This window comes from Notamacropus eugenii, chromosome 3 (genome assembly GCF_028372415.1).
Source record: "Notamacropus eugenii isolate mMacEug1 chromosome 3, mMacEug1.pri_v2, whole genome shotgun sequence".
Taxonomy (NCBI): domain Eukaryota; kingdom Metazoa; phylum Chordata; class Mammalia; order Diprotodontia; family Macropodidae; genus Notamacropus; species Notamacropus eugenii.
Window position 1 is genome coordinate 362617328 of NC_092874.1, and position 27118 is coordinate 362644445.

Consider the following 27118-nt stretch of genomic DNA (forward strand, 5'->3'; position numbering starts at 1 on the left):
ATCCATATATAATATATACACAATTTGTCATATATATGGTGATATATATACATATATGTATGTGTGTATATATGCACACTATGTTTATGTATACATATATATTGACATCAACATAAGAAATCTTTTTTTCCAAAAAAATTTATATTATTCATCTATTTTTAGTTTGCAGCATTTACTTTCATAACATTTTGAATTTTACATTTCCTCCCCTTCCTCTCCTCCCTCCCTCCCCAACACAGCATGCAATCTGATATAGGCAATACACGTACAGTTATATTAAACATATTTCCACATAAGTCATGTTATGAAAGCAAAAATCACAACATAAGAAAAAAACCATGAGAAAGAAAAACAAGTGAAAATAGTGTGCTTCAATCTGCATTGACTCCATAGTTCTTTCTCTGGATGTAGATAGCATATTCCAACATGAGTCTTTTGGAATTGTCTTACATCATAAGCCTAAGAAATCTTGAACAACAGCATAAAAAGGTGAAGAGACTCAACTAAAAGTAACCTTGGAATTGGGAAGACATTGGTTGAAGTACTGCATTTGACATATACTAGATATGTGATTCAAGGTAATTAGCTTAACTTCTCAGTTCCCCAAGACTCTTTGAAACTGTAAGTTTCAGCTCTCCTCCCCTCCCTCCCTTCCACTCCCCTCCATTTTCCTTCTTTCCTCCTCTGTTGTCATCTCACCTCATCTTACCTCCCTCTCTCTCTATGTATGTGTGTTTAATTGAGTTAAGAATTGATCCAAGAGGAGGGGAGTAGGCAGGATTGCCTATGGAAATTTGCAGAATTCTTTTAATGACCACAAACTTCATCCAGAAGCAGAAAAGTCCATGGTTTTATTTTGTTTTTCTTTAATTAACACCAAAAGTCTACTTATGTGGTTGCAAGTTTATAGGATAGTACGTTCTCTAAAGGACTGAAATTGAGAATTGCCCAAATGGCAATGGAGAGGTATATGGTGGACATTAACGAACTGTAGCACATTACTTATAAGGACTGATGGAGGAGAAGCATTGTTAAAGATATCATCAAAGAAATATGTAAGCAAGAAAGAGACTGGAATGGTGAGATGGAGGGATAGCAATAAATGAAGAGTATGACCTTTGGGTCTTTGTGATGTCAGGCACACATAAGTAGGTACCCCGAATGTGGATACTAATCTCTGGATAAGCAAGCATAGAGAGGCTAAGAATTGTATCATTGGAAGGAATACTTTTGTAGATAAGATCACAAATCTATTTGAGTATAAATTTGAGGTGTCAGCAGGATGTTTATAATAGGTGATCACTCAGTGTCCTAGTGGTGATTGCTCAGATACCATGTGTATCATGTCAGGTTATTCCATATTCAGATAACTGAGGGCAGTTTAAACTTGAATAAGAGAGCTAAGCAGGACATGATTGTAAGTAACTGACCTCATAAGACCTCTGGGGTCGAGTTGCACATAGATAGTTGCTAATATTCTTGAGCTGCATTGTGAATCTTATTTGGTTTATTTGACCTATAAATAAATCTGCTCATTTAAAAAAAAATTATTTGCAAGATGGTTGGGGTTAAGTGACTTATCCAGGACCACACAGCTAGTAAGTGTTAAGTGTTTGATGCTGGATTTGAACTCGGGTCCTCCTGACTCCAGGGCTGGTGCTCTATCCACTATACCACCTAGCCATTCCCTATTCATTCTTAAAGAAAAAAAGAAAGAAGGAAGGAAGGAAGGAAGGAAGGAAAGGAGGAAGGAAGGAAAGAAGGAAGGAAGGAAGGAAAGAAAGAATCTACTTGGAGAAAATGAACTTGAAGGAAACTCAGTGCAGTTAATTCCATGCATTAGATGTTTAACAACCATTTACATTAGTATGTGCTTCCCACCATGCTGACTACAAAAGGAATAAATCATCTCTGCCCTCATGGAGGTTATAGTCTAGTGAATGAGACAGGGTGAGAGGACAGTGTCACATGAGCGTACAAATAAGGTAGAAATGATAAATGCCACAAGGGTACTAAGAGAGGACCATAAAAATTGTGGTTTTTTTTTAGAGATATATTTTCAAACATTATAAATTTATATTTGCCACAGAGAATTTTGCTGAGGAATGCCTCTTTCCATTATTAACATAAATTGTGGATTAAGAAATGACAACCTTGAAAAACTGTGTTTTCCCATCTTGTCCAGTAATATTTGTGGTGTGGCTTTTGTTGTCTGCCTCATTGTTCTGGCGTATATAAGCAGTTTTAGTGACTTCAGTATTCAGTCAGTAACTCATTAGCTCTGATGCTGATCAGACTCATAGATCTGGAAAAGATCTTAGAAAATTTTACCTTTGTGTTGTGAATGTGAGTTATGGGGGAATAAATATAGCAGCCCAAAGCAAAATCTTTCTTCAGGTTGGAAGTTAAAAGTCTGGTAGAAGTGCACCAAATTCCAACATCATTAAGTAATAATAACAGTGATGATGATGGTGCTAATTAAGAAATGCTATATCTTTCATAAAATAAAAACATTTTTATTTTTACAAGCCTTGATTTACTTTCCTACTCTCCTCCCCTCAACTGAACCAAAAAAAAAAAAAAAAAGAAAAAAGAAAAAGTAAACCTTCATAGCAAATATGCGTAATTCAGCAAAACAAATTCCCACACTGTCTGCATCTCAAAATTGATTGCCTCATTTTACATTTTAAATTTATCACCTTTTTGACAAGAGGTAGGTAGCATGTTTTTTCCTTGGTCTGCTGGAATCATTGAGCAGAGTTCTAAAGTCTTTTAAGGTTTTTCTTTATAATGCTGTCATTGTGTAAGTTGTGGTTCTGCTCACTTTCCTCTGCATCAGTTCATAGAGGTCTTCCTAGTTTGCTCTGAAGTTGTCCACTTCATTTCTTATGGCACCACTGCATTTATATACCATCACTTGTCCAGCCATTCTTCAGTATATGGGTACCCCTTAGTGAAAATTTTCAGTTTTTTTACTAGTATTGACAGCCAGGCAAATAATGTAAGCTTTCAGGGCCCTAGAGGAAGCCCTCAAATACTGAGTTATGAAGAATTTACCTCCAGATTCCATAAGTAAAGGAATATTCCTCATCTGAGAATTCCTTATGCCAATGAAAATCACAAATCCACTTCTTTGGAGTAATAAGGAAATGACTTGGTCTTGGTGTAGTATAAAGAGTACCAGACTGGGAGAAAGAGACCTGGGTTTTAATAACACCTTTTCCTCTGTGGCTCAGCTATATGACTGTGAACAAGGAAGTCCCATAACTTCCCTAGGTGCTGTCTGTAAAACAAAGGAGTTGGCAGTGATGATCATAATGTCCCTTCCAGCTTTCAAATTCTGTGCTACTGTAAAGTCAAGATGGTAGTTCACATGACTCATGGCACTTGATAAAATGTTTGTAGTGTCTAATTAAATGGATCACTTGGAAACAAAAATTTTATTTTGTGTTTATTAACAAACCTCTTAAGTGGCTACAACACATTATTAATGTAACATTCCTTTACATTTTATAAAACAGATCTCTTCTTGACTGTAATAGCCCTACTTGTGAAATTCTAGTTGCACGATCTGAATTGAAGCAGATGATTAAAATGTGCCAGGGCCTTCAAAGTAAACTGCAGAAAAACTATCAAGTAAGTTTTATTGAATGGAGTTAGAATTTGGCATAGCTGGTTATTTCCTTCTGCAATATTAACATGTAACGTGATCTAAGAAACAAACATTAATGGGATCTAAGACTTAATTTTCAATGAGTAGTGTCTGTGTCTATGAGAAGAAATGGCATGGCAGAATGGGAATATATAGTCCTGGAGCTGGAGTAAGGAAAACTGAATTCCAGTCTCACCCCTGATACCTATAGGGGAGTGTGTATGACCTTAGGCTAAGATACCTGCTGAGTTACAGACATGCTGCAGTTTGTACTGGCAAAATCACAGATCTTAGATATATGATTAACAGTACGGGTCTGTCTTATTGTTGAAGCCACGCAGTTTCATGTTGCATTTTAAGATCCCATGCTCTTTTTAAAAACAATAAATTACAACTGTGCTAAATAAGTACCAAGTCCTGTGGCTAAGATATAAAAAATATTTGGTGATAAATGATGCAACTTATGTACTGTAATCTAAATTGGTTTAGCCCTTATTGTCAGGGCTTCCATGCCATTAGAAATGGTTCTTTCAAAAATGAGATGACCATTTAGTCTAGAGAGAGGCGAGAAATGTAATAAATTAGTGTTTAAATTTTTTATATTCTCACTTCCTATTCAAAATTCTTGTCTTTTACTTTTCAAATAAAAATAATCAGTTTGCATTTAGAGTATAAGGCTTAAGTTTATGAAGATATAAACATTTAAATAAACCTATTAAACTGTCTTTCTTTCAAGGTTTACTTTATGATTTCAAAATGCCATAGATACACTTCATTTGTTTTTATTCCTACAACCATCCTATGAGATAGGTAAAAATAAAACCATTTTGCATATGAAAAAAAACCCTCAACTTTCCCCCCATATCGTGCTACTTGTTACTGTGACTGAAACTTCTCTCCTTCTGAGTATTTTGTTCTCTTTTTCCCACTTACTGTCCCTAGGAGTTCTGATAATATACCTTACACCATGTTTTCAAAGTATTTATTATTATATCAATACTCAGTTTGTCTAAAGTACTTGAACTTACTTAAGCAACCTTGGAAGAGATATTTAACTTTTTGAAAAAGGTAAGAGAAAGACTAAAAATGCTACCAATTCTAATGACAAAGTTAAATTTCTTGTTTATTAAAACACTAGTGTGCAATTTGGCATAGTAAGAAGAGCTCTGAATCTGGAGTCCTAGGACCCAGGTGTAAATCTCAGCTCCACAATCACATAGTTGTGATCTTGGTGAGGATTCATTTCTCTGGGCCTCCATAGGATCACCTATAAGATGAGCGGGTTGGACTTGATGATCTGGAAGGTCCCTTCAGTTTATAAGTAGTATACTGTGATTTTTGATGTGGTCTTGCAAAACATGCAACTTTACATAGTTTAGAAGAGAGGTCACATATTTCAAAATGGACACTGTTAGACTTCTATTTATGATAGTGATGTGAAAGATTAGGAGGGTACTTGGTTTTTCTGTATAAACCCAACCAAGTATCTGAAAAGGACCTCAGAAAAACTGATGATATAGAAAGTGGAAAAGAAAGAGAAGTAAACTTCTTTACCCAAAACAGAACTACCTCCAAAAGCGGGTGGAGGCTGGTGGAGGGGTCACGTTAAGGAAACCCCTACAAGCTTAGGGAAGAAGCTCTTCAAGGTATAGAGAAGAATCAGACCAAGAAGCCAAGAAGCAAACACAAATCCCAGGAAGTAAGTCAGAGCCTGTTGAAAGCACAGAGAGAAGATACTCCTAGAAAGCCAATCGAAAGTCCCACAAATGGGCCTGAAATCAGCCAATGTTTGGAACATAGGGGTGTAAGCCAGCAAGACCTCTAATAGAAGACCAAAAGATAGAATTTGCACTGTGAGAACAGAAGCAAAACCTTTTCCATCTTCCCTACTCCCCTGAAAAATGACTGCACTTGGAGACAGGGTCCAGCTTTGCACTTCTTTGTGTGCTAGAAGCCCCTATAGGAGGTAAGGCCAATTCACACCCCCATAGGAGGTAAAGCTGGATGTTAATATGAGGGGGCTGGGCAGGAGTTCTGAGACCTTGACAAACAAGGGTTTAACAATGAATAGCAGATCGAAGCATGCTATTCTTTCTCTCTCTCTCTCTCTCTCTCTCTCTCTCTCCTTTTTTTTTTTTGACTTTCTCATGGTTTTTCTCTTTGATTCTGATTCTTCTTTCTCACCATGACTAATTTGGAAATATGTCTAATATGGTTATACAAAATAAATCAGAGAAAAAGGATAATGACTCACATGTATGGAAATATTTATAGCAGCTCTGTTTGTGGTGGCAAAGAATTGGAAATTGAAGGAATGTCAATCAGTTGGGGATTGACTGAACAAGCTGCGGTATATAACTGTACTATTGGGCTATAAGACATGATGAACAGGTTGTTTTTAGAAAAAAAAACTGGGAAGACTGATATGAATTCACGTAAAGTGAAGTAAGCAGAATCCAGGAGAACACTGTACACAGTAATAGCAATATTGTATGATGATCAGCTGTCAATGACTTAACTATTCTGATCAATACAATGATCCAAGACAGTTCTGAAGGACTTATGATGAAAAATGCTATTCATCTTCAGGGAGAGGACAGCTGCTGAAGTCTGAGTACAGATTGAAGCATATATTTTTCACTTTCTTATTTTTCTTGCCTTTTTTTTGGTACTGTGGCAGATATAGACATGTGTTTTTCATGATTTCATATATAAAAAAATAAAAATATTACCAGCAAAGCCCAGCAGGAATGAATAGAAATTTTATTCAAAATAAATAGAACGTATAGAATACTTGGTAGCTCAATTAGCAACATACACTGGAATTGTATGAACATGGCAACAAATTAGTTTTTATGAAAATGAAGCATAGACATGGTAAGAGCGATACTATTTGCTCATGGTTGGACCATGATAATAAAAATGTCAATATGATCTAAATTAACTTACAGATTTAATGCTGCATTAATTAAACTTACCAAAGGTTTGCTTTATTGAACTACACAAAATAACATTATTTTGAAGTAACAAAAAGTCAAGAATCTCCAAGAAAATAATGAAAAAACATTGAGAAGGAAGGAAGCCTAGCAGTAACAGATTTCATAGTATACTTAAAAATTAGCAACTGTCACATTTATTTATACTGGTTAAAAACTAGAAGAGTTGAACAAAGTAAACCCAAGAACCCTCACTGCTGGGGTAGGTACTCACTATTTGACAAAAACTGCTGGAAAAACAAGATAATATTCTAAATGGAATTAGTTTAGAACAACATCTCGTTGCATATACCATAATAAGCTCTAAATGGATATGTAACTTAGATATAAAAGGTCATAGACTGAATAAATTAGAGGAATATAGAAGGAATTATTTTCTACATGTGTGCGTAGATGGAGAATTATTAGTGAAACAAAGGATAGAGAGAATCACAGGAGATAAAACAGACATTTCTGATTATAAAAATTTAATTGACTTGAAAAACAAGTTTTTGGACAAATAAAAATGATTATCTAGAAGAAGTCTGTATGTCAGATTTCTCTAATAAAGTCTAGTCAAGCTATATAGGAAGTTTCCTTCAATATATAAGAAGAGCTATTCCTCAGCTGAAAAAATTATTAAAGAATATCTTTCCGAAAAGAAGAAAGGGAAGGTATCAACCACATAAAATAATATTCAAATTATTAATAGTAAGAGTAATGCAGTTAAAAAATTGAATTTCTCTCTCTGTAACAGAAAGCACCCTGACACATCCAGGAGGGCCTGCTATCACAGATTATTTGATCTGCTTTTCTAAAAGAAAGCAACTTTTGAGGAGTCAACAATTACTTTAATTAAGCACATATATCATTCACTTAGTTCAAGGGGAAAAAGTCAGCACCCTGAACTTCTGAGAAAATACAGAGAAATCAAAATCAACAGACAGGCTTCCAACTATCTGACACACATCACAGATAGAGAGATAACTGTCTGACCACACACGCATAGTTACCAGAGAGAGAAGCACCAACATCTGCGTTTTAAAACCTGGGGGGCTCCTTAGTGGCTGCCCGGAATCTCGTCTGGCCAAACAAACACTTCAAATCAGTAAGCCCCTAAGTAAAAGCTGACCTCAGAGTCTTTATACACGTTTTAGAGCCAGAGAGAACAAATGCCTCATTAGAAAATTAACATTTTCTTCCTACAAATCTTCCCAGGCCCATTAATGGATTAGGAAGATCTTCCCATTAAGAAGTAAAATTATATTATCAATAAACAAAAAATACATTAGCAATACAATCTCACGCTCACTAGCTATGAAATGATCCAACCATACTGGAAAACAATTTGGAACTTTATCCAAAAAGTCCTTTCGTGTGCCTTTTAAAGGTTAAACCTCTCAAAACCAATAGTGAGCTTAAGTCCTAAGGAGATCAAAAGAGAAAAGACCTATATGTACAAAGACATTTAGAGCAGTGCTGTACATTGTAGCAAAGAACTAGAATCACTGTAGGTGTTTATCATTTGGGGAAGGGCTGACCTGATTTTGGTATGTGACTATAATAGAATGTTATATCTAAAGAAATAATGAATGCAATGTGTTCAGAAAGTCTAGGAAGAATTTGCTTTAACTGATAAAGTGACATAAACAGAACCAGAAGAACAATTTATCCAACTAAGGATTATAAAGGAATTTTTCTTCCTTTATAATCTGTGAAAGACTTAAGAACTATGATCAATGCCCAATCAGAATTCCTGAAGACTGAAAATCAACCATACTTCCTAAAACCAGATATGGAATGAGGCATGCTTTTTCAGACATAGCCAATATGTAGATTTGTTTTATGTGATTATATTTATTTGTTATGAAGGATGACATTTCTTTTTGTTGGGGAAAAGATTTGGTAAGAATAAGGGATTGTGGTAATGATGAAAGAAAGGAAGAAGAAATGAAAGAAGTGAGCATCCGCGAATCATTAAAAAATAAACACAAAATAGCAGGAGAATATTCATAAAGGTACAAAGACATGCTGAGCAGTATTGGAAACACCATGTTAAATTTTAACGTGCATGTAAAAAAAAAGGTATGCATAATGGAAATTTACTATTTCATATGTAACACCTTTTTCTGTTCTTCATATGCAGAAATGTTAATTTCTATTGATATCTGCCAGGTTTTTGATAAGGAAAATTTTTAAGTGGACACTACAGTTAACTTTGTTAGTACTCTTGGTACGCTCTGAGACAATGAGAAAACATATATCATTCTCATTACTGACACTGATACACTGTTCATGGAGTTGTGAACTGATCCAATCATTCTGGAGAACAATTTGGAACTGTGCCCAAAAGGCTATAAAAATGTGAATACCCTTTGATCCAGCAATACCACTTCTAGGTCTGTATCCCAAAGAGATTATACAAAAGGGAAAAGGACCCACATGTACAAAATATTTTTATAGTGGCCAAGAATTGGAAATTGAGGGGATGCTTATCAGTTGGGGAATGGCTGAACAAGTTGTGTTATATGAACGTAATAGAATACTATTCTGCTATAAGACATGATGAACAGGAAGACTTCAGAAAAATATGGAAAGACTTATATGAACTGATGCTGAGTGAAGTGATCAGAATCAGGAGAACATTGGACAGAGTAACAGCCACATTGTGGGATGACTAACTTTGATAGACTTATCTCTTCTTAGCAATGCAAGGATCCAAGAGAACTCCAAAGGGCTCCTGAAGGAAAATGTGGTCCACATCCAAAACAAGAACTATGGAGTCTGAATGAAGATTGAAGCATATTATTTCCTCTTTTTCTTTTTCTTTTTTTGTTTATTTCTTCTTTCTTGTGGTTTCTCCCATTGGCTCTCATTATTCTTTACACCATGACAAATGGGAAAATAGGTTCAATATGAATGTCTGTGGAAACTGTATCAAATGACATGCCATCTTGGGGTGGGGAGAGGGAAGAGAAGGGGAGAATATTTAGACCTCAGAATCTTATGGAAATGAATGTTAAAAACTAAAATAATGTTTTTAAAAAAGAATAAAAAAAGAAATAACTATGTTGACATGTTAAAAAAAATATGACTCCAGTGATGGAATATGAGACCAGTGAAATATTTAACTTCATCTGAATGTCTTTTAAGATTAAAAGCAATGATATTTTAAAAATATAGAAAATAATGTTTCCCTATTTTCCACAAGGTATTTCCTTAATATTTCATAATTAACTGCATGTCTTTGAGGCAGTGTCCACCAGCTTTGGGGGTATGCCAAGGCTCTTCCCTGGGCTTCCTTCCCTTCTCTTCCTATATTCTCTCACTAGGAGATTTCATCAGCCTCTATTGATTTAATGATCATTTTTGTGCAGATGACTCTATGATCTGTTTATCTAGCAATAGTTTCACTCCTGAGCTCTAGTCTAGCATTATTAACTGCCTGTTGGATATTTGAATTAGCTGTCTTGTAAACATCCCAGATTTAACATGTCTGAAACAAAATTTCCTCCCCTCCATAAAGATAGGCTATTTTTTCCTTAAAAGGTAATAAAAATGTCTTTGAGACTTTGTTGGTCAAGGGACATAGAAATAGAATTTTTGAGGTATCTTCTTGTTCACCTGATTGTAAAAGAGAGAGAGAGAGATAGACAGACAGACAGACAGACGGAGAGAAAAAGTGGGAGAGGGAGATGGAGGAGAGAGAATGTTTATGGGGAAGTTTCTCATATGTACTTCTTGATATGCACTTATGACTGACATACCACCAAGCCAGAAAAGCTGTTTCCAGTTGAATTATTCTTTACATGCTATAGTTAGGTAAAATTTTTGTGAACTAATTCATTATCCAGATATGTCTAATTTAATTCCAGTAGCCTTTTCTCAATCCCCATTCTCCTTGATCTCTCTGCGGCCTATGACACTGTTGAACAGTCTCTCCTTTTTTATACTCTCTTCTTTCTAGGATTTTGGGATATCACTCTCTCTAGGGTCTCTTCCTACCTATTCAACTGAACCTTTCCTGTCTCTTTTGATGAATCCTCCTACAGATATTGCCCTACATCCATAGGGGTGCTCAGAGTTCTGTCCAGTGCTTTATTATCTTCTCCCTCTACACTGCTTCACTTGGTGATCTCATCAGCTGTCATGGATTTAATTATCATCTGTGCTGATGATTCTCAAATCTAACTATCCTAAACCAAATTCTATGCTGACCTCCAGTCTTTCATCTCCAACTACCTTTTAGATAGCTAGAACTGGATGTCCAGTAGACATCTGAAACTCAATATATTCAAAACAGAATTCATTTTCTTTCCCTCTAAACTCCACCCCCCCACACTTTCCATATTATTATAGAGGACATCACCATCTCTTTGTGTCATCATGGACTCCTCATATGTCTCATTCCCCCTTTCCTCCCATATATAAGCTGTTCTCGGTTCACCTTGCCTAATGAATTTCTCCCAGAGTCCTATCTGTTATATAAAAGAACAAGGTTGGGGTGGTGTTGGGGAGGGAAATTTCAGCAAATCTTAACAACATATTGAAAATGTCAGATGTTGTATATGCATATTCTTTGATTCAGTGATACTGACCTTTTTGTTTTTCCACAAACAAGACACTCCCATCTCTTGGCTTCATGAGTATTCTCTGATTCTCCTCTATGCCTGAAATGCCCTTATCTCCACCTAGTGACTTCCTGGGCTTCTTTTAAGTCCCAACCAAAATTTCATCTGTTACAGGAAGCCTTTTTCAGCTCCTCCTAATTCTAATCCTTTCTCACTGTGAATTATTTCCTATTTATCCTATATAGAGCATTTTTGTATGTATTTGTTATCTTTCCTGTGAGCTCATTGAGGACAGGGACTATCTTTTTCCTCTTTTTGTATTTCCAGAACTTAGCACAGTGTCAGGCATTTAATAAATATTAATTATTTAATTGTTGGTGTGGGGAAGTCAAGGATTTCAAAGATCATTCTAATACTTGATGAAGCAAAAACTCAAATGAAAATGTGGCCAAAAATGAAAAATGTCAAGAACTGACAAAGAATTGCTATAAAATAACCTAAATAATACTCAGGAACTAAGCAAAGAACTTCAAAGACTTAGGTGTTGGAGGGACTTTTTGTGTGGCTTTATTGAAATTGGAAGAACAGCAAGAAAATCAGTTTTTAAAAAGTTTTTTTTAAAAACTTGCTGCAAGTAGAAAAAAAGTTTGCCATTGGCAAATACAGTACAAGGGCTAGAGAACTGAGGATTGGAAAGATCATTTTTGCTTATGAGACTCACTTTTTCAAGGTCATAACAAAACTGTTGTTAGAGCTTCAGATGAGTTTGTGAGATCTAAGCATCTTTAACAAGCAGTAAGATATCTACCCAAAAATATTTTGGAGATTTTTAGCTTTTAGGAGGCCTGTAAGTTTTATCCCCATTGAAGGAATTATGAATTTTGATACTAAGAAGAAAAATTACTGAGAAGCAAAATTACTCTAAAATTATAGAAATTCCTAAATGGAGAAAGAATACTGCAACAAGGACTTATATTATTCTACATGTGAAATGTTAAGAAGTTTAACTGAGAGACAGGGATAAACATGGTTAATGACCTAAGAATTTGCTTAGTGAAAATCTCTTTGAAAATTTATGGGACATAGTTAAGGTTAGACTGAGAAAAATGAGTTATTCCTCAAATATATAGTTAGTATCCAGTGTAATAAGTATGGTCTCATCTTGAAGAATTAAAGAATGAATCAATATCTTATTGACTTGATGCTAAACTCTGTCTCACTTAAGTGCAGTTTATCCACAAATCAAAAGACACCATCTATACCATTTTACCAGTTTTTCGCTTGAACCCTGTGGCAGGTTGTTGTGTTTTTCCTTCGTTGCCGAAGAAGACTGTGCCATCATAAAAATGATGATATGACTTGCATTTGACTTTGTTTTGAAGTAAGGGAGGGCTGTGCAAGGTCACCAACCTCACTTCTCCTCCAAAGCCATCTGAATTCAGTGACCAGTTATCAGGATGACTGGAGATGACCCCGGATGCACTGGGAGACCATGGTTTCTTTAGGGCAAGGTCTATGCAGGTACTCACTTAGGGTGAGATAATGCCCATTCATTGAATAGGCCTGTTTAAAGAAGTAGCAGGGCATGGCCCATTTAATGAGGCAAAGAAAAAGAAAGACATTCTGCTTGGAGGGAAATAGCAACAGTTATTATTGAGAATCACTTTTAAGGCAGGAGAGCCCTTAATTAGGGGGCCCTGTAGCAACAGGCAAGTGATGAAGCATCAGGTGTGGATATACTGGGAGCTGTTGTCACAATCCTGTACACAGGTAGCTCAGGCTATCGGGTCATCTTCTCACCAGAAGCATTGGTGGAATATGGTAGGCCCCTGGGTGTCTGAGCAGCCTTATAAGGATCACACTACTCACTTCCTGGTGGGAGGAGTGGGCCAGAAAAGGTGCACTAAAAATTGCTTACCCAACCCTGGCCTGATTACTATGACAGACAGGGATCCCACCCTGTTGTCAAAACATAAAAAAAGTACAAAAATGTCTGCAAAGATTATTCCACTCACTATTGGTAGATGAATGTGCACATACTTATAGACAATACAAAGTTCAGTAGACCTGAAAGATGAACAGATCTTGTTGCAAGAGAATTTAGCAGGTATCACATCCAAATAGCAACCCTGAGTGAAACAAGCCTGACAAATGAAGGTGAGCTTCCTAAAGTTGGAGCTGGATACATGTTTTTTTCCTGGAGTGGTCACAGTGAAGGGGAGTACAATGAAGCTGGTATGCCAGCATTTGCAATCAAAACTAATCTAGTCATCAACAAGCTCATGACAATGTGATTGCCACTTGCAGGAAAATATCACACCACCATTATCAGTGCCTATGCTCCCACCATGATGAACCCTGATGAGGTCAAAGAAAAATTTTATGAAGACTTGGAGATCCTTATTATCAATAGGCTGAAAGAGGACAAGCTTATAATCCTGGGTGACTTTAATGCTAGGCCCAGACTATCAGACTTGGCAGAGAGTCTTAGGGAGAAATGGAGTTGGAAACAGCAATAGCAAAGTGACAATCACTTACTAACGAAGACTTGTTGCATATTATGACATTCTCATCACCAACACTGTCTTCCATTTACCTAAATACAATAAACCTTCATGGATGCCCCCTCGCAGAAAATATTGGCATTTAATAGACTATGTGATTGTAAGGAGAAGAGACAGACAGGACGTGAAAGTGACAAAGGCAATGTGTGGCACAAAGTGCTGGACTGATCATAGACTTATCCTCTCCATGCTGAATATTCACATTCAACAAAAGCAGTGCCTCAAGGCAAAATGACTACTAGAGAAATTGTGTCAATGGCTCTTGTTTGAGAGGAATGGTTTGTGTTGCTAACTTGGAGGGAAAGTTGAGTCAACACACAGTTGGCAACAGTGGAACAGAAAAGGAATGGGCATCTTTCAGAGATTTACTCGTTTACTCATCTGGGTCAGAACACTTAGAAACATCAAGAGTGATTTGATGAAAATGAAAATGATGAGGAAATTCAGAAGCTGCTAAATGAAAAACAAGAATTCCACAGGTTTACCAGCAGGATAGTATATCTGTCTCTAAGATGACAGCATTTAATTCTGTCAAAAGTAAAGCAAAGCTTAGAGAGATGCAGGATTCTTTGACTCTGTAACAAGGCATATAAAATTCAGTTTATGGTAATAGTAACAATCCAAAGTGCTTTTATGTTGCCCTGAAGGCTACTTATGGGCCAAAGATCTGTTGTCTATCTCAACTACTCAGTGCTGATGGAGCCACATTGATTAATGATAAGAACATGATCTTGGAGAGATGGGCTGAACACTTCCATAATGTTCTCAACAGACCATCATCAATCAAGGCTGAGGCCAATGACTGTTTACCTCAGGTTGAAGTCAAACCCTCCCTAGCTGAAGTTCCAACTGAAGAAGAGGTTTTGAATGCCATTAGACTCCTTTCATGTGACAAAATATCTGTTGCTGATTCTATTCCAGCTGAGATTTACAAAGTGTAGGGGTCCATTACTCGTACAAAAGCTGACTGAATTTTTCTGGGTTATATGGCAAGAAGAGCTTATCCCCCAGGAGTTCAAGGATGCCTCCATTGTCCATTTCTAGAAAGGCAAAAGAAATAGATTGTCCTGCAACAGTCACAGTGGGATCTCTCTCTTAGTTACTGCTGGCAAGATTCTTGTGAGATTCCTCCTTTATAGGTTGACCCTTCACCAGGAAGATGGTCATATACCTGAGAGCCAGTGTGACTTTAGAAAGAGTCAAGGAATAGTTGGTGCGGTGTTTGCTGCATGACAACTCCAGGAGAAATGCCAGGAACAGAACAGAGGTCTGTGCACAATGTTTGTAGATCTATCAAGGCCTTTGACATTGTTAGTCATGAGGGCTTATGGAAAATTATGTCAAAATTTGGTGGCCCTGAGAAGTTCATCAGCATTGTACATCAATTTCATGATGGCATACTTCCCTGGGTTCTGGATAATGGATGATGCTCTCTTGCTTTCTCAGTCACCAATGGAGTGAAACAAAGCTATGTGCTTGCTCCCATGCTTTTTAGCGTGATGTTTTCATCTGTGTTGTCAAATTGCTTCAATGAAGATGAACATGGCATTAAGGTCAGATACTGAACTTGAAAAGGCTAGAAGCCAAGACCAAAGTGTAGAGAGTATTGGTACATGATTTGCAGATGATTGTGTACTCAGTGTAGCCTCTGAAGCTGAGATGCAACAAAGTATGGGTTGATTCATTGCCATGTGTTCTAAATTTTGACCTAACAATTCCAAGAAAATACAGGTGCTCCATCAGCCAGTACCACACCATCCATATGTGGAACCATCAGTTACAGCAAATGGAGAAGTTCTGAATGCTGTGGATAAGTTCACTTACCTTGGTAATGTATTTTCCAGGGATGTACCTAATGATAAAGAGGTCGATGGAGGCAATGCCAGAGCTTGCTCAGTGTTTGGGAGGCTCTGAAGGAAAGTGTGGGAGGTATTAGACTTGTCTACCAAACTGAAGGTATACAGAGCTGTTGTGCTGACCTCATTGTTTTCTGCCTGTGAAGCCTGGACAGTATACCAGCGCCATGCCAGGAAACTGAATCACTTCTATTTGAATTGTATTAAGAAGATTCTGAAGATCACCTCGGGGTGTACTGAAACACTGAGGTCCTTTGTTGAACTAAACTGCTGAGTATTCAAACTCTACTTCAGAGATTGGTGCTGTGATCAGGTGGCTAAGCTGTTTGAATGTCAAACGTACATTTGCCAAAAAGACTATTTTATGCAGAACTCACACAGGTAAGTGTTCACCTGGTGGTCACTGGGCAATACAAGGACACTCTCAAGGTCTCTCTTAAGAACTTTGAAATTGATTTTGTGACATGGGAGTCACTGGCACAGGACTGCGCAGCATGGTGTGCCCACATCAGAAAAGGTGCTGTGCTCTATGAGTAAAGCAGAATTTAGTGAGATGTACAAATTTAGAGATCCCAAAATATTCACATGGGCTATTTCTGCCCAACCACAGGTTGGGCATTCCAAGCTTGTATTGGTCTGCTTAGTGACAGTTGGACACACTGTAACTTGACTCCAGTGATATCATTTTAGTCCTCTTTGAGAATGAAGGACAACACATGTATGTATGTATGTATGTGTATATATATATATATATATATATATATATATATATATATATACACACACACACATATGTATTTGTTCTCAGTATTTTCAGAAGATTTCTTAAGGTGCTTTAAAAAAAAAACCATTTATTTATTTATTTTTAGATTATGACATTTATTTCCACAAAATTTTGAGTTCCAATTTTTCTCCCTATCTCTCCCCTCCCCCCACCCCATAATACCTTGCCTTCTGATTATCCCTTCCCTCAATGTGCCCTCCTTTCTATCACACCCCACCCTTCTCTTATCCCCATCTTCTCTCTTGTAGGGCAAGATAGATTTCTCTACTCCATTTCCATGGGAAATTTCTTATTTCCCAGTTATTTGCAATAACAATTTTCAACATTCGTTTCTAATACTTTGAATTCCAACTTCTCTCCCTTCTGCCCTCCCCACCCATCCGCACTGAGAAGGCAAGCAATCAATACAGGCTATATATGTGTCATTTTGCAAAAGACTTCCATAATAGTCATGTTGTATAAGACAAACTATATTTCCCTCCATCCTACCCTGTCCTCCCTTTATTCTATTCTCTCATTTGATCTTGTCCCTTTCCAAAAGTGTTTACTTCTAGTTACTCCCTTCCCCCATTTGCCCTCCCTTCTATCATCCCCCTCATTCCACTTTTCCCGTTCTCCCCTACTTTCCTGTAGTATAAGATAGATTTTCATAGCGAATTTAGTGAGCATGTTGTTCCCTCCTTAAGCCATATGTGAAGAGAGTAAGATTCACTTTTCCCCTCTCACCTCCTCCTTTTTCTCCTCCACTGAAAAAGACTTTTCTTATCTCTTTTATGAGTGATAATTTGCCCCATTCCATGTTTCCCTTTTTCCTCCCAATATATTCCTCTCTCACCCCTTAATTTTATTTTTTTTATAGATATCATCCCTTCTGATTCAACTCAACCTGTGCTGTGTGTGTGTGTGTGTATAATCCCTCCACCTATCCAAATACTGAGAAAAGTCTCGAGTTATAAATACTATCTTTCCATGTAGGAATGTAAACAGTTCGGCCTTAGAAAGTCCTTTATGATTTCTCTTTCCTGTTTACCTTTTCATGCTCCTCTTGATTCTTGTGTTTGAAAGTCAGATTTTCTCTTCAGTTCTGGTCTTTTCATCAAGAATACTTGAAAGTCTTCTATGTCATTGAGTGACCATTTTTTCCCTTGAAGTATTATACTCAATTTTGCTGGGTAGGTGATTCTTAGTTTTAATCCCAGTTCCTTTGACTTCTGGGAATATCCTGTTCCAAGCCCTTCGATCCCTTAATGTAGAAGCTGCCAGATCCTGTGTTATCCTGATTGTATTTCCACAATACTCAAATTCTTTCTTCCTAGCTGCTTGAAATATTTTCTCCTTGACCTGGGAAGTCTGAAATTTGGCCACAATATTCCTAGGAGTTTTTCTTTCAATATTTATTTTATCCTCTGGTTCTAGAATATCAGGGCAGTTTTCCTTGACAATTTAATGAAAGATAATTTCTAAGCTCTTTTTTTGATCATGGCTTTCAGGTAGTCCCATAATTTTTAAATTGTCTCTCCTGGATCTATTTTCCAGGTCAGTTGTTTTTCCAATGAGATATTTCACATTATCTTCTATTTTTTCATTCTTTTGGCTTTGTTTTGTAATTTCTTATTTTATCATATAATCATTAGCTTCCCTCGGCTCCCCCTTTATTTTTAAAGAACTATTTTCTTCAGTTTTCTTTTGAACCTCCTTTTCCATTTGCTGATTCTGCTTTTTAAAGCCTTCTCCTCATTGGCGTTTTGGACGTCTTTTTCCAATTGAGTTAGCATATTTTTAAAAGTGCTAACTTCTTCAGCATTTTTTTGGGTCTCCTTTAGCAAGCTGTTGACTCACTTTTCAAGCTCTTCCATGGCCTAAGCCCATTGCATATTCATTTTGGAGTTACTGGATGCAGAAGCCTTGACTTCTTCTGAGAGTATGCATTGTTCTTCCTCATCCGAAAGGATGGAAGGAAATACCTGTTCACCAAGAAAGTAATCTTCTGTGGTCTTATTGTTTTCCCTTTTTTGAGCATTTTCCCAGCCAGTTACTTGACTTCTGAATCCTTTCTCAAGAGGAGGGTAGTAGTGGTACTTCTGATCAGCTACTCAATTCCCCCAGGGGCTTTAAGCTCAGTCACTCCCACAATGGAAGCTGCAGCCTGACTTGGCCACTGCCATGCAGTGCTGCTACCTGGCTGCTGCTGCTGCCATTGCTGCCTGGGGCTTGTGCTGGGGGGACCCTGTTCCACTGTTGCCCAGCTGGGCAAGCCCTCTCACTGACCTTTGAAGCTTTCTTTGGTGTGGGTTGAGAGATCTGAGACCCTCCCTGGTGGGGATTCTGCCCTGGAGGCCTGTTCCGGTCCTCTTCCTCCTGGTGCTGCAAGGCTAGGGCTGGGCTCTGCTCTGTTCAGCGTCCCGTGGGATAGACCTTTCCTTCTGGGTTACCTTTGGCTGGAAATCTCTTTCTGTTTTTCTGTGGCTTCTGCTGCTCTAGAATTTGTTGAGAATCATTTTTTACAGGTTTTATAGGCTGTGAGGGAAGAGCTATAGTATGTGCGTCTTTCTACTCTGCCATCTTGGTTCTGCCCCCTCTTCAGAGGCTTTTAAGAAAAAAATTAAAAATCAGTTTGAAAGTTATTATTTAAAGATAAGTAACATTTGAATCAATTTACCTTTTCATATTTTGTTCCTTTATAATCTTTGGACTCAGCATATTTAAAGTCAAGTATTTGAGGTGTAATAAGCAAAAAAGTGTATAACTTTAGACATATTTTTTTAAATATCATGGAATAATTTGAAAATTTTCATTCTTTTTCAAAAATTATTATAAAAACATGTAAAATTTTACTTGTGAATATTTTAATAGTAACACCTGAATAATTTATTAGTAATATGTTTTAAATCAGTTAACTTTCAATAAATAGTGTCAGTCACAAAGCAAAAAAGAAGTCAGAGGAAGATTATCTTGGTCTTTTTCCATAGAATTAATTCCTAAAAAATTTTTTTTAAAAAATGAGTTGGTAAACAAGTGAAATATTTAGGAGCATTCATTATTGCTCCTTGGTTTTTTGAGAGATGACAGATTAATAAAGCCTGTTGACTGAACAGCAAAACATAGTATTTATCCACATTAAAATGTAACATGAAACAACTGCTAATCTATCTTTTCTTACTTTCTGTTGCTTAATAATTTTCTCCATTACTTCAAGAACTTGCTTTATTATCATGATAATGATTATAGTGCCCATTGGTTTTTAGTGTGATATTTTGAATTGTGTGTAGAGGAAAATTCATTAAAACATCTGTTAAATTGAATGTTTGACTTTAAATCTGGATTATGACATTGTATAAAACACATCCTTTGAGGGGCTTATGATTTCTGAGGTGGATTCAAATGATGTATAGGAAGTAGCATATTTATAATTAAACAATACTGTTTATTTGCATGCCTTTTCACAGAAACTAAAGGAACAGCCTGGCATCCAAAATTTTGTGTTTTTTTTTTTCTGTTTATAAACTAGGTTGCATTGCTGGCTATTCTTCTGATCTTATTCCACAGAAAAGATTAGAAGCTGGGCATCTGCACACTCAGCATGGTGACTGTGTATATCTGTTTTGTAGATATGCCAAGTATTCTGTGGGTCTCAGAGTCCAGTGAAGCTTATGAACCATTTACCATTCATCCAGTTTCACACTTTCAAAACCTTTGTGTTATATCTTTGATTTTTCCTTCCGCATTACTTCTCATGTTCAATTAAATATGTCCTATTGGCTCTACCTCTCAATTATCTTTCAAATGGATTCCCTCTTCTCTAGTTTCACTATCATCATCTTAGCGTGATGGACCATAGCTGGACCACTGCAGGTACTGCTTCCTATTTCCATTCTCATAGCCCTCTAATCCTTTTTTTCCAGATTAATATTCATCATTCATAAATGTAGTTCTGTCAATCCTGTACTCAGAAATCTTCAGTGCCTTCAATTATAATACTTCTCTACCTGTACTTTCCTGCCTTTTATATTTTTAATAATATTCTATCCATCCTTTAAATAACAACTCAAATACCATGTTCTCTGTGAAACTTTCCTTCATCCTGTTTTAGTCATCATGTTTTTTTCCCTCTTTGAATTTCGCATAATATTTTGTTTTGCTGCTCTCTAAGTCATATATATGTGCTTTGCAATTTTACACACACACACTCACACACACACACACACACACACACACACACATGTATATGTCTCTTTTTTTCCTACTGGATTGTAATCTCCATTATGGTCAGGTACTCTGTCTTATTTGAACTCTGTATCTCCTCCCAGTGCCTAGAAAAGTGCCTAGATACTCTGCCCTATGTCCTCGTCTCCAAAAACTGAGTTTAGTTTGGCTTAGTAGAATTTATTGCTCTATCACAAACCTTTTCAGTTCCTCCAGTCAGATACTTACCTTAAATCTAAACCCATTGGCAGAGCCCAGTGGAGGTGGTTCTCAAAATAACCTGGTCAAAATTCAGATCCAATGAAGGAAGAAATACAGTGTCATTTAATGGAAAAGCACTGTATTTGGGAGAATTCTTTTTGGATTAAAAACAAGCATAACTAGATAGTGGGCAATCAGATTAGTAGAAGGCAAGATAATTTTAAAAGTTCTAGTATATCAGACCATCTGTTCCATCTTTGTCTGTGCAGTATTTTGTCTTTGACCAAGGAACTAAGCAATGCTTTCTGAGAAGATATGGTTGCATTCCATGATTTCACTTTAACATTAAAGTTTTGCCTCAAAATCTGTTTAGATCATCGCATTGATAGGTGGAAGGGGACTTAGCTCTTTCTCATTTTATTTTATTTTTTATTTTTTTTTAAAATTTATTTAACTTTTAACATTCATTTTCACAAAACTTTGGGTTCCAAATTTTCTCCCCATTTGTCCCCTCCCCCCACCCCAAATTGCCAAGCATTCTAATTGCCCCTATCACCAATCTGCCCTCTCTCCTAACATCCCTCCCTTCCCTTGTCCCCATCTTCTCTTTTGTCCTGTAGGGCCACATAACTTTCTATACCCCATTACCTGTATTTCTTATTTCCTAGTAGTAAGAACAGTACTCGACAATTGTTCTAAAACTTTGAGTTCCAACTTCTCTTCATCCCTCCCTCCCCACCCATTCCCTTTGGAAGGCAAGCAATTCAATGTAGGCCATATCTGTGTAGTTTTGCAAATGACTTCCATAATAGTTGTGTTGTGTAAGACTAACTATATTTCCCTCCATCCTATCCTGCCCCCCATTGCTTCTATTCTCTCTTTTGATCCTGTCCCTCCCCAAGAGTGTTGACTTCAAATTGTTCCCTCCTCCCACTGCCCTCCCTTCCATCATCCCCCCAACCCTGCTTATCCCCTTCTCCCCCACTTTCCTGTATTGTAAGATAGGTTTTCATGCCAAAATGAGTGTGTATTTTATTCCTTCCTTTAGTGCAATGTGATGAGAGTAAACTTCATATTTTTCTCTCACCTCCTCTCTTTTTCCCTCCACTAAAAAATCTTTTGCTTGCCTCTTTTATGAGAGATAATTTGCCCCATTCCATTTCTCCCTTTCTCCTCCCAATATATTTCTCTCTCACCACTTAATTTCATTTTTTTAACATATGGTCCCATCCTATTCAATTCACTCTGTGCTCTTTGTCTCTGTGTGTGCATGTGTGTGTGTGTGTGTGTGTGTGTGTGTGTGTGTGTGTGTGTGTGTGTGTGTAATCCCACCCACTACCCTGATACTGAAAAGTTTCAAGAGTTATAAATATTGTCTTTCCATGTAGGAATGTAAATAGTTCAACTTTAGTAAGTCCCTTATGACTTCTCTTTGCTGTTTACCTTTTCATGCTTCTCTTCATTCTTGTGTTTGAAAGTCAGATTTTCTTTTCAGCTCTGGTCTTTTCATCGGGAATGCTTGAAAGTCCTCAATTTCCTTGAAAGACCATTGTTTCCCCTGACGTATTATACTCAGTTTTGCTGGGTAGGTGATTCTTGGTTTTAGTCCTAGTTCCTTTGACTTCTGGAATATCCTATTCCATGCCCTTCGATCCCTTAATGTAGAAGCTGCTAGATCTTGTGTTATCCTGATTGTATTTCCACAATACTTGGATTGTTTCTTTCTAGCTGCTTGCAATATTTTCTCCTTGACCTGGGAACTCTGGAATTTGGCCACAATGTTCCTAGGAGTTTCTCTTTTTGGATCTCTTTCAGGTGGTGATTGGTGGATTCCTTGAATACTTATTTTGCCCTCTGGTTCTAGAATCTCAGGGCAGTTTTCCTTGATAATTTCATGAAAGATGATGTCTAGGCTCTTTTTTTTGATCATGGCTTTCAGGTAGTCCCATAATTTTTAAATTGTCTCTCCTGGATCTATTTTCCAGGTCATTTGTTTTTCCAATGAGATATTTCACATTATCTTCCATGTTTTCATTGTTTTGTTTTTGTTTTGTGATTTCTTGGTTTCTCATTAAGTCTTTAGCCTCCATGGGTTCCATTCTGATTTTGAAAGAACTATTTTCTTCAGTGAGCTTTTGAACCTCCTTTTCCATTTGGTTAATTCTGCTTTTTAAAGCATTCTTCTCCTCATTGGCTTTTTGAACCTCTTTTGCCAGTTGAGTTAGCCTATTTTTCAAGGTGTTATTTTCTTCAGCATTTTTTTGGGTCTCCTTTAGCAAGATGTTGACCTGCTTTACATACTTTTCTTGCATCTCTCTCATTTCTCTTCCCAGTTTTTCCTCCACCTCTCAAACTTGATTTTCAAAATCCTTTTTGCTCTTCCATGGCCTGAGCCCATTGAATATTTATTTTGGATGTTTGGGATACAGAAGCCTTGATTTCTATGTCTTTCCCTGATGGTAAGCCTTGTTCTTCCTCATTTGAAAGGAAGGGAGGAGATATCTGTTCACTAAGAAAGTAACGTTCTGTGGTCTTATTTTTTTTCCCCTTTTCTGGGCATTTTCCCAGGGGGTTACTTGACTTCTGAATGTCCTCTCCGCACCCACCTCTCTCCAGATCTGCGCAGCTAGTGCTTGGGGTCTGAGATTCAAATGCTGCTTCCCAGCCTCAGGGCTTTCAGTGGGGGCAGGGCTGCTATTCAGTGTGAGATTAAGTTCAGGTGCTCTGCTGGTGCAGGGCCATCAACGGGGCTCAGTTCCCTCTGGGGGTTTATGTGGAGACCTTCAACAATGGATCCTGGCTCCTGCCTGCTTTGGGAACCTCTGTCTGCTGCTGCCTCTGCTGCTGCCTCCTGAGGGGGCCTGAGTTATGAGGACATCCCACTCCCCTCTCGGCCAGCCAAAAAGACACTCTCACTGACCTTTGCAGCCTGTGGGTGGAGGGACCTACGCGGCTGCTGGAGATTCCTTCCCTGAAGCCTGCTTGTATCTGCTCCCCTCGGTGCGGGGTGGCCAAGGCAGGGCTGGGCTCTGCTTTGAGTCCGGTGCGCAACGGACCCCCCCCCCCCCCTGCATCGGTTTTTCAGGTCTCTCTGGAACAGAAATCTCCTCTGCTCCATTGTTCTGTGGCTTCTGCTGCCCCAGAATTTGTTGGGAGTTCTTCTTTATAGGTATTTTATGGGCTGTGGGTTCAGAGTTAGTGTATGTGTATCTTTCTACTCTGCCATCTTGGCTCCTCCCCCCGAGTTTGAAGATTTCAAAGCTTCTAGGGAAAAGATTACATTATTGATGAAAAAATATCATTAGAATTCAAGTGTCTTTTCCAAGTGAGAAAAATGATTTTTAAATAACCAAATATTGGGGAGATCTAGGCTTTTCCCCTCTTCCTTATTTGGAGATTAGGTCAAAGGTTAGTTCTCTGAAGGGCAGGGCAGATGAGAACTAGAGCACTTTCCAAAGAATTTAAGGTAAGTTCTGGCCCATTGTGCTCCACTCAGCTAGGTCTGAACAGAGGGGAACCCCCTTTTGTCTAGATTGTCTTAGGCAGGGGTAGTCTGGATAACAGATAAATGTGATAAGTCTCCTTGTCTAAGACTATGATCAGAGTCAGGGTCCACCATGACCTCATTAGAATAGGTCTAGTTCTTATTATAATATTCTTCTAATTAGCTGTTAACCAATTAACATTCACTGAGAGTTCATTGCCACCCTGAGGAGTACCCATTATCCCAAGGACTTGTAAGTGGTGTTTGACATTTGGGAGTGTCACTGACCCCTTTATCAATTATTTGCTAGCAATGATTAATAAAATGATAAATTATCAAGGAACAATATCTCTTGAACTTTTTATATATTACACAGTTATACAAAGGGAGTAAAAGACAGTCTGGGATAAAAGATCTAATTTTAATACTACATAGTCTGAATGAAGTTTTGTCACTAGGTACCAAAAGATTTGCCTTATTCCATCTCAAAGATTCTTACTCTGATAGTCTGTCTCTCAGACCAGTGGTAAAACGAATGAAGTTTTCTATATTGTTCATTCAGCCTCAGCATTCCTATATTGGTCAAGTGCCTGTTTACAAGAGTGACCTCATCACCAAGTCATCATTTGTTGAACTGTTTCCTTATAAGCATTCTAGAGAAAGTTCAGTAATAGAGTTTGTAATGCAAAAAAGTGAGCATTACAAACCTGTGATTTATGCCAGGTAAATTTAAAGACTTGGCTTAGGGAAAAGGGAGGAATAGGATAGGAATTAATAATTTCAAATTAGCTATTAGTAATTAATGTACTAGTCCATTGTTCTGTGCTGGTTTTTATGCCAGGAAATAAATCAGATGAGCACGTCATGTCACAGTTTCTAGGTCAACCAGAATTTGTACATGAACTTAAATTATTTAGGATGTTTTAGAGTAATGTGTACAGTTCTGGGCACCATGTTATCTCCAGGGCCTGTGTCAATCATTCTGGGCATAGTTTGCTTGACTAGAAAAATAAGAAATCAACCAACTCTACATTGTAGACATTTAGTGTAGACATGTCTTATTGATATTGTTGTATGATAACAGAGACTGTACAGCAGGATCTTTTTTTTAAAAATTAATTTGTTTTTAGTTTTCAACAGTCACTTCCATAAGTCTTAAATTTTTCTCCCTCTCCTTCCTCACTCCCTCCTCAAGATGGCTTGCACTCTTATATGGGAACTACACATATTTATCATTATTAAACACATTTTCACATTAGTCATATTGCATAGAAGAATTAAAATGAGAGTAGCCATGAGAAAAACCAAAACGAAACAAAGCATAACACAAGAGAAAATAGTCTGCTTCATTCTGTGTTCAGATTCCATAGTTCTTTCTCTGGATGTTGATGGCATTGTGCCTTAAGAGTCCTTTGGGAATGTTTTAGGTCCTTGCACAGCAGAATCTTTTTTTTCCTTTTTTTATTATTTATTTTTAACACAGTTTATAACAGATAAAGCAATTCCAACTTTTGGTCAGGTGATACTTCTTTTTAAAGCATTTATAATATGGACCACAAAAGAAATTTTTTTTTAAACATTAACCAACTGAGACAAAATAATATTTATGTTGCTAACTTCACAAGCTCTTGCCCTAATTGTCTCCACAGTATTACTAAGAATTAAAGGACCCTAACTTAATGTTGTTGGTCTAAAGTCCTATGCCTAATAGCTTAATTTTAGACAACCTGGGATGTTCCCCTATGCATAATCTACAATTGAATAGAATTGGCATTAAGCTTACAAACCTTTTGACTACAGGAAATTGCCACTAAGATTAGGGACATTGCAGGGAAACAATATCTCCCCAGCTTCATGTCAGTTCCAGGCAGGAGTAGATTGTCAGCTTGCATTCAGTCAGGCTTAGAGTCTGCCAGGTGTCAGTGGGGAAATTGAGTCAGGAGAATCTCACCTCAGCCCATGCTGAACAGCCGCTCTCCCACCGTTCCCTTGAGATCACCTATGCAGTTCATACCAGCATCTCATCAGCTTACTGGCATCATGTATTGGAGGCTCAGACAGCCTTTCTTGCTACCCATACCTGGAGTTAGACTCAGAAGAACAGTCACTTAATAGTCTCATAGCATCTAAAAACGGCAAGTTCCAAGAACCAGGTTTCAAATATGATTGTAGTTTCACTTTCTCTAAGGAACTTCTATACATGTTCTAGTTCCTGATTAAATGGCAATCATAAAATCAAGTTTACCATTAAAACCTTGACTTTTCTTTCAATGCCAAATTTTACCCAAGGTTACCTTCCTCTAGGAAATTTAGACTGAATTCTTCTCTCCAAACTGAAGATGTCATTGATTTATTCTCAGTAATTAACTCAGTCTATTGTTTTAATACTAATTGCTTTTACCTCACTTTGTAACATGTCCAATTTTTCTCCCCATCACTCCCCTCCCCCTGCTTCCTAATACCTTGCATTCTGATTACTCCTTCCCTCAATATACCCTCCCCTCCATCACACCCCACCCCTGTCCTATCCCCATCTTCTCTCTTTTCTTGCAGGGCAAGATAAATTTCCATACCCATATCCCTGTAGTTCTTATTTCCCAATTATATGCAATTAAAATTCTCAACATTCGTTTCTAATACTTTGAATTCCAACTTCTCTCCCTCCCCCCCCTTCCTCAGCCCTACTGAGAAGGCAAGCAATTCAATACAGACTAAATAGGTGTTGTTTTGCAAAAGACTTCCATAGTAATCATGTTGTGTAATACTAATTATATTGCCCTCTGACCTACCTTATCCCTCTTATTTTTCCCCCCTACAAGTGACCTTGT

At 37.4% G+C, this 27118-nt stretch overlaps 1 protein-coding gene across 13 annotated transcripts in view; it reads left to right on the forward strand.

The window, feature by feature from the left end:
- Positions 1–27118, forward strand: part of LOC140496935 (uncharacterized) — a 325087-nt gene that overhangs the window by 86134 nt on the left and 211835 nt on the right. For all 13 annotated transcript variants that reach the window (XR_011964454.1, XM_072597351.1, XM_072597350.1 and 10 more), the window contains one exon: positions 3522–3636. Coding sequence is in view for 12 of the 13 variants with exons in the window: in XM_072597351.1 (XP_072453452.1) it covers positions 3522–3636 (115 nt within the window). In the remaining variant the exon portion in view is untranslated. The remainder of the gene's footprint in view (positions 1–3521; positions 3637–27118) is intronic.